The 8,623-nt window shown below is 39.1% G+C and overlaps 1 protein-coding gene across 1 annotated transcript; it reads left to right on the forward strand.

The window, feature by feature from the left end:
* Positions 1-5,521: 5,521 nt before the first annotated feature.
* LOC140180637 (uncharacterized) lies at positions 5,522-8,196 on the forward strand. Its single transcript, XM_072221893.1, has 3 exons — positions 5,522-5,968; positions 6,071-6,220; positions 7,561-8,196. Exons 1-3 carry the CDS (start codon positions 5,522-5,524, stop codon positions 8,194-8,196), a joined length of 1,233 nt encoding a protein of 410 aa, XP_072077994.1.
* Positions 8,197-8,623: the final 427 nt, after the last annotated feature.

The following is an 8,623-nucleotide window of genomic DNA, read 5'->3' on the forward strand; positions in this document are numbered from 1 at the left end:
TGCACGGTGTGCCATCAAGCATAGTGTCAGACCATGATCTTCGATTCACATCAAGGTTTTGGGGATCTTTCCAAAAAGCTTTCGGTACGAGGCTATGTCTCAACACTCCGTATCATCCACAAATGGATGGACAGTCGAAAAGGACTATTCAGACGTTGGAAGATATGCTAAGCGAGTGTGTTTGGATCAACCTGAAAATTGGGACCGTTACATGCCATTGGTGGAGTTTGTGTACAACATTAGCTTTCATGCGAGTATTGGGATGGCTCCGTATAAGGCTTTGTATGGACGGAAGTGCCAATCTCCACTTTGTTGGTATAAGACTGGTGAAGTAAGTGTTTTAGGTCCTGATTTGGTAGCAAAGACTACTGAGAAGATTAAGAAAATTCGGGAGAGAATTCTAACGGCACAGAGTAGACAGAAAAGTTATCCGAAAGGATTACCCCGAGCTATTCTCAGGTAATCACTAAATTTTGAGGGCAAAATTTTTTATTTGGTGGGGGGAATGCAAGAACCGCAACTAATTAACTGTCTAATTAAATAATTAATATTGCCCAAAGTAAGATAAAAATTTAGAATGAGAATTAGGGGATTTAAATATGATTTTTCAAACCGGTTTAAGTTTGTCCAATACTGTGCGAAAAAAATTAAAAACAGTATAAAACCTTAGGAAAATATTTAAAGTAAAAAAAATCGGGCGTTAATTTTAAAGGTTTGGCCCATGTTGGGCCCAAGCCCAACATATATATACTCTCATTAAAGGCCAATTCAGCACACAACACACTTAAACACAACACAGACACTGGCTGAAAGAGAAAGCAGGAGAAGAGAGAAGAAGCACTATTCATCATCATCTTCTCAAGCTCATATCTCGAGCTACGATGCTCCGATTCGCGTTCCGTCAGCGACTACGCGAAGCTCGCACCAAGCCCGTTACTTTCATCTAAATCTCATAGGTAAGATGTCGAGTTTTCCTTTCCTTCCTGCTGCCCTAAGAATTTCGAGTTTGGTGAGAATTGATCTTGAGAAAAATTTGTGTTTTGGTTGTTTAGGTACTAATCATTAGTGAGAAAATGTTGGGTTTTATCCCAAATATCAGTGAATGAGGTAAGGTTTTTCAAGAACCCTTGTAAATTGATTAATTGTGAGTATTAGATTTTGATTTATATGAAATGTGTGATATTAGCTTGTTGGTGATTTTTGATACTTGTTGGAGTTGATTGTGGCTTGGATTGGGATTGGAAGCTTTATTTCACTCAATTTTGGGTTTTTGGCATATTGGGAATCAGCCAAGGTATGGTTTTGGTTTCTTCTACGTAATATATAAAATTTCTGGACACCTAGGCTAGTGACCCATAGGATAGGTTTGAATTGAATTGGTTGTTGAATTGTTGAATGATGAATTATGATAAATTATGATGAATTGATGATTTTTGAGTATGTTGATGAATTATGATGTTGAAATTGATAAAGATGGTGTGAAAGATTTAGATTGAGATGAAATGAGATTGATTATAATGCTTGGTATTGATAGATTTATGATTGATGAATGTGTTGGTGGAGGATTGATTTTAGTGTTACATATTTGATATGGAGGTTGAGAATAATGAAATGTGAAGGAAAATTTGGTATGAATGGTGGAATTTGATACAAAGGGTGAGTTATGAGGTAAATTGGAGTTTGGTATGGTTTGGTCTTAGTTTTGGTTGTGGAATTGGAAAATTGAGAATTTGTGAACTTTTGGTAAAACTGAAAATTTGATGAACTTCAATGGATCATATCTTGAGCTATCATTGTTGAAATTCAATGCATTTTATATCAAATGAAAGAAAATTGAACAAGCTTTATGTAACACCCTAATTACCCTAAGCTTTACCTCGCGTTGTAAAGCAAAGGTTAATCAAAGGTTACGACAAATTCTAAAGCTTATACATATTTATATAGAAGGAAATAATAAATTATAGAAGCTCGATGAAGGATACAACTCAAAAGCAGGATTTGAAAAGCGCAAAACATACCCACGAAGCTACAAACTTAACGCACAAGATATAGATATAATATAACAAATATAAGAGTATAATAGCATGAAGATCTAGCCACGGCTTGTGGAGTTTAAGCCGGATAGCTATATACAGACCATACAGACATCTAAAAGTTAAAGTAGCTTATACAAGTTTTTCTCTCAAAGTAAGCCTCTAGGCAAAAGTAAATACAAAAGTGAGAGATAATACAAAATAAGCAAAAAGACAACAAAACAGATAGAGATCCTCCGCTCTGTCACCACTAAAACAACTCACCGAGTTGAGTTGCGACCTGCATCTGAAAAACAACAACAGAATATGGTATGAGAACCGGAGGTTCTCAGTATGGTAACAGTGTAAGAACCCGCGTTTTCACGTAAAACCGTCTTAATAAAATAATTTTAGTGCCCGGAGTACATTCAAAATTTAGAAGTTTTAATTTGAAAATAAAAATGTGAAATTTGATTTCAGTGAATTTTTCTGAGTTGGAAAATGTATTTCTTTCGAAAAGTTTCTGTAAAAATGCATATTAGGGCTTAAGCTGGCAGTACCGGCTCTAGTCTGTCCAGTACCGCTTATTTTGGGAAAATAAGATTTTAAAAGTTGTTTACTGTTTTGAAAGGATAAGAATAATTTAGAATCGAAACCGGACACTAATCTTAAAGGTTTTGGCCCAAAAGTGGGCCAAACGGACCAAAAACGCTAACAGGTTGGACGGGCCCAAACCGGGCCCAATGCCCAACATATATAAGCTCATTAAATGAACTTTGAGCTCATTTTCCTCCCCAAAATGAGAGAGAGCCGCGGTTTGAGAGTTGAGAGGAGAAGAGGGGAATGTCACTATTCACCTCCACGTTCCAAGAGCCATAACTTTTGATCCAGAGCTCCGAATGACGAGCCGTTTGTGGCCACGCGAAGCTCTCGACAAGCTCTTCCTTTTTATCTAAGTTTTTCTGGTAATAACTTGAATCTCACTCCCCAGTTATCTGCCCTAAGTTTCTGCGCGATTTTGGTTATGAGTTTTGAGTAGATTTTGTGGTTTTGCTTGTTTAGGTGATCTCTAGTAGTGGGTAATTGTTGGATTTTACCTCTAATATCGTTGGATAAGGTAAGGAACCTCTTTATCCTTGTAGTTTGGTATAGTATGAGCTTTAGTTGTTGATGTATGATTATGTTGTATGTATGAAGCTTGTTTTTGGAGTTGGTGGTGGCTTTTGGTCTGGCTTGATAGTTTGGAGCTTGGTGGAAGCTTGATTTGAATCAAGTTTGGTGTTGGAACATATTGGAAATCAGTCAAGGTATGGTTTCAGTTTTCTTTATGTAATATGTAATATTTCTGGATGCTTAGGCTAGTGACCCATAGGACAGAATTGAATTACATTGGTTGTTGGGATTGTTGCATGATGATGATGTATAATGATTTGTGGATTTGACTTGTTGAATGATGATTTACGATGAATTATGATGGGTTGATAATTTTTTAGTATATTGGTGAATTATGATGTTGTAATGATAATATGGTGTGAAATATTTAGATTGAGGTGAAATGGGATTGAGAGCGATGCTTGGTATTGATAGATGATGATTATTGATGAATTGTGTTTGTGGGTATTGAGATTTGAAGATGGATGTTGATGATGCTCTTATGGTTGGTTAGTGTAGTTGGTTGATGATGATTATGAGTATTTATGATGGTTTTGGATGTTGATGATTAAGGATTTTGATGGTGTTAAATGGTGTAAATCGGGATATTATAGATGATTGACTTGAGAGAGGAATGGTATGGACCTTGATGTTGTTTTGGTATTGTTTGGGTTATGATTAGTTTGGTTTTGTATTATGAGATTTGGCAAATTTGAGGTTAAAAGTTTTTTGGGGGAAATGGATTTTTGGTGAAATTTGTCTGATCATAACTTTTGCCTCGATTTTCAAAATTTGATGAATTTTGATTTAAATTAAAGCTTATTGAAAACACTTCAAATTGATATAAAGTTTGTAAAATATGGAATTTTGTAGAGGGATTTATGATTATTCAAAGTTGGTGTTGAAAATCTGAAATTCTGTAGAGTTGCAGAATTTCAGGATTTCTGATATGTGCGCATGCACGGCCTTGAGCGCACGCACAAACCTGCACAAATCTCATTCTGTGTGGATGCACAGACCTGTGCATACGCACAAGCAGGAAAAGGCTTATTGCTTGCACCGTTAGCACAACTTGTGCATGCGCACATCAATGAAGAATTACTACCTGTGCAGACGCACAGCCCTGTGCGCACGCACAAGTCGGGAAGGGTCGTCTATTAGGGGTGCTCGCATAGCTTGTGTGAGTGAACAGGCTTGTAAATTTTAGTACCTGTGCGTACGCACACTTTCAAAATCTTCCTGGGCGTGCGCACACACCCCTGTGCGTCCGCACACACCCTGTTTCACAAATTTAAACTTGTTTTCAACTATTTCACCTTCCCAACAAGTTTGTAAGCTTCTATAACACCTTTGTAAGGCTTTTGGGCTTATTTTTGAGTATGGAAATAAGGGAAATAGGCTAAGGGTTTTGCTTGATGCTTATTTTCAAAAGTTAGCAAACGGAGGATTAGGTTTCTAGTGTACTAAGGATAGGTCTGATAGAGTGTCAGGGAAGAAAGATGTATGATTTGAGAAATTGATAAGCTACGGAGTTCAGAATGGAACTTAGGAAATGATGACGATTGTGGCGAGTATGAGTGGAAGTGTACTATGAGGAGTGGCCTCTAAGTTTGATTACTTGATTATATTATGCTTTGCTATCCGTCGTAGGAGCTGTGGTAGTATCCCGCCTACGTTCGGATGAGATGCTTGAAGCTAAACTTCTCACTCATATTGATTGCTCCAGAGGAAGGTGGTAGGGCACGCTCCCTCGGAATATTTCCCTCTGAAAGGAGAAGGTGGTAGCGCACGTTCCCTCGGAATTTTCCTCTTGAGCATGGGTTTCTAGAAGGCTGATGAAGGATTGAACTCAAAAACAGAATTACATAAGCGCGAAAACGTTCACACAAAGCTAACACATAAGATACAAGGTATAGGTATAAGAGAATAAAACATATATAAATATATATATATATGTATGTATGTATGTATAAGCCTTAGAACTATCGTAACCTCTGATTAACCTTTGCTTTACGGCTAGAGGTAAAGCTTAGGGTAATTGGGGTGTTACATTTAGTGGTATAAGAGCGGTTCGTTCTCGTGAGCCTGAGGGATGGACCGATTGTGCTTCGTTGCACACTCTGGGTCATTTTTCTTTCATGCTATTTAGGTTATCTACTTGATATTTCATAGCATGCTTGTTTGTGAGTTCCTTTTTGGAATAATCGAAGCGCTAAACCTTTGATATTGAGACTGATCAGCTTAATATCGAATGTTTGGTGTAGAAATGAACCCTAATGGCTACTCGCGGACGAGGTCGTACACGTTCACGAAGAGAGAGTAGGAATGAGTGACCAGCCGATAACCATGCTGAGTTCATGGCGGCAATGGTGAACCTTGCAAACACCATGGAGGCTAACGCTGCTGCGACTCTACAAGCTGTACAGAGGTTAGGCCAACCGACCGGAAACAGAAATGGGAATGGTGAAGGAAATGCGGATGACAATGTTGAAGGGAGCGGAGACAACACGGGAGGTGCTCCGATGACCTTGGCGACTTTTCTCAAGGTTCATCCACCAAGTTTTAGAGGTTCAACAATTCCCACAGAAGCGGACAACTGGTTCCAAGCTATGGAGTGCACGCTGCAGCCACAACATGTCCCACACAATCAATACGTGAAGTTTGCTGCTTATCAGCTTCGGGAAGAGGCCCAGCATTGGTGGCAAGCAGAGTGCCGCTTGTTACAGCTTCAAAATGTCGACGCTCCTTGGGATGTGTTCCAAACGGCCTTCTACAAGAATTATTTTCCTGAGTCTGCAAGGGAAGCAAAGGAGATCGAACTTATGCAGCTGAAGCAAGGTTCCTTGTCTGTGGCAGATTATACGAGCAAGTTTGAGGAACTCTACAGGTTCTCTAGGGTGTGTCAGGGTGCCCTAGAGGCCTATAAAAGTTGGAAGTGTGTCAAGTATCAAAGTGGCTTGAAGGACAACATCAGGGCTGTTATGGCTCCTATTGAGATTCAGATTTTCTCCGATTTGGTGAACAAGGCAAGAGTGGTTGAGGAATACGCGAAGACGGTAACCTCGTAAAGGGACACTCATGGAGCAAACACTAGTAAAGAGCGTGATGATCACCTTGGACCAAGGGGAGAAAACCTTAAGAGATATGGTAAAGGGAAGCGGTCAAGAGCTTACTCCCCTAGTATGAAATGTCAGGAGTGCGGGAACTACCATTCGAATAGACAATGCCAATTGGGTAAGAAACTATGTTATAAGTGTGACTCACTAGGACATTTGGTTAGAGATTGCCCCCACCGAAGAACACATGAGACGGATCGATCACAACCACAAGGATGAGGTAATTACGAAGCTGATGGCCAAACCTCAACTTATCTTCATAGTATAGACTATCGTCGTTTGTGTCGAAAAAGGTTTTAAAGCTTAGAATGATTTTTTAAAAACTTGGTTTGAAATTCTGGTTTGAATGATTTGGTTTTGAAACTAGGACTGGAACTTTTGATCAAATGATACGATTTTAAAAGGAAAGTGAGTCCTAAGACTTAGTTGGCTTGTGATTTTGGTTGTAATTCTAACTTATCAAAATGGATTCAAATTTAAAGGTTTTGATTTAAGGGTTTCAATGAGTTTAGGAAAATCATGCTTTAAAATGATTGATTTACCAATAAAAGATTTTTGACTCTTTTGATAAGGTTTTAACAATGGACTCATTTAGATTGGACTTGTTTTAAAGGTTTTGAAAAGTATTACAAATTTGGTATTTTGGTTTAAAAGAAAGGATTTTCGGATTCCTAGTGACGATAATCAAAGTGACGCAGCGGAAGTTGTACGCCAAGTTGTCGAAGTGTGAGTTCTGGAAGGAATAAGTGAAGCTCTTAGGTTATGTGGTGAGCAAGGGAGGAATAGTCGTAGATCCTTATAAGGTAGAAACAGTGATGGGATGGGAAAGATCGGCAACAGTGACGGAAGTCAGAAGCTTCTTGGGTTTAGCCAGATATTATCGAAGATTCATTGAAGGATTTTCCCGGATTGCATTACCGATGGCTAGGTTGACAAGAAAGGAAGCACCTTTTGTTTGGATGTCGGAGTGTGCAGAAAGTTTTCAGACTTTGAAGCAGAAGTTAACTTCAGCACCTGTTTTAATCTTGTTAGAACCGCATGAACCGTTCGAAGTATACTATGACATTTCTCTAAAGGGTTTAAGTTGCATGTTGATGCAACACCGGAGTGTGATGGCTTACGCATCGCGTTAGCTAGGACCGCATGAGGTGAACTATTCAACTCGTGATCTGGAATTAGCGGCGATTGTGTTTGCACCGGAGATTTGGAGGCACCACCTGTGTGGAGTGAGGTTTAGCATCTTTTTTTATCATGAGAGTCTCAAGTATGTCTTTGATCAGAAAGAGCTTAAAATGCGTTGGAGAAGATGGATGGATATGCTAAAGGATTATGAGTTTGAACTGAGTTATCACCCTGGAAAGGCGAAGGTGGTCGCAGATGCATTGGGTCGAAAATCCTTAACAATTGCTTGGGTGAGAATCAAGGAAGAGGAGTTAGTAGATAAGTTTGTGGATCTTAAGCTGGAAATTGGTGAGGTGGCCAGAAGAGCTTGTTTGAGCCAGTTGCAGATTTCAAACATGTTTAAGATGGATATTCAGAGGGCTCAGCAAGATGAGCGGAAGCTTCAAAAATTGTTGCAACCAGTTGGTGATAAGAGGCGTGAAGAATTCGCTAAGGAGGGTGAAAGAGTGTGGAGAGATAAGGGGAGAGTTTGCACACAAGATGTCAGAAGTTTGAGACAAGACATGTTGTCGGGGGCTCACTACAGTGGATTTTCTGTTCATCCCGGAAGCACGAAGATGTATTGTAACTTAAAGAAGATGTTTTGGTGGTCTGGGATGAAAGGTGATGTAGCTACAGTGGCATCCAAGTGTTTGACGTGTCAAAAGGTGAAGATAGAGCATCAAAAGCCGTCAGGAATGATACAGCCTCTTGAGACTCCTCAGTGGAAGTGGGCTATGATGTGGTTTGGGTGATCGTGGTTCACTTAACCAAATCCGCTCATTTTCTGCCTATCCGAGTTAACTATTCTATGGAGGAGTTAGCAAGAGAGAATGTCGACACGGTAGGATGATGGTGAATGAGGTGCCTTGGCAACTTGTTGGATTAGCAACGTTGAAAGTAAGATGCCTCGTGGGGAATATATGTATATATATCCCATTGCGTGATTCGGATTTTCAAAGGCAAAAATCTTTTTAAGGAGGGGAGGATGTAAGAACCTACGTTTTCACGTAAAACTGTCTTAATAAAATAATTTTAGTGCCCAGAGTACATTCAAAATTTAGAAGTTTTAATTTGAAAATAAAAATGTGAAATTTGATTTCAGTGAATTTTTCTGAGTTGAAAAATGTATTTCTTTCGAAAAGTTTTTGTAAAAATGCGTACTGGCGCTTAAGCTGGCAG

This window comes from Arachis hypogaea, chromosome 17 (genome assembly GCF_003086295.3).
Source record: "Arachis hypogaea cultivar Tifrunner chromosome 17, arahy.Tifrunner.gnm2.J5K5, whole genome shotgun sequence".
NCBI classification, from domain to species: domain Eukaryota; kingdom Viridiplantae; phylum Streptophyta; class Magnoliopsida; order Fabales; family Fabaceae; genus Arachis; species Arachis hypogaea.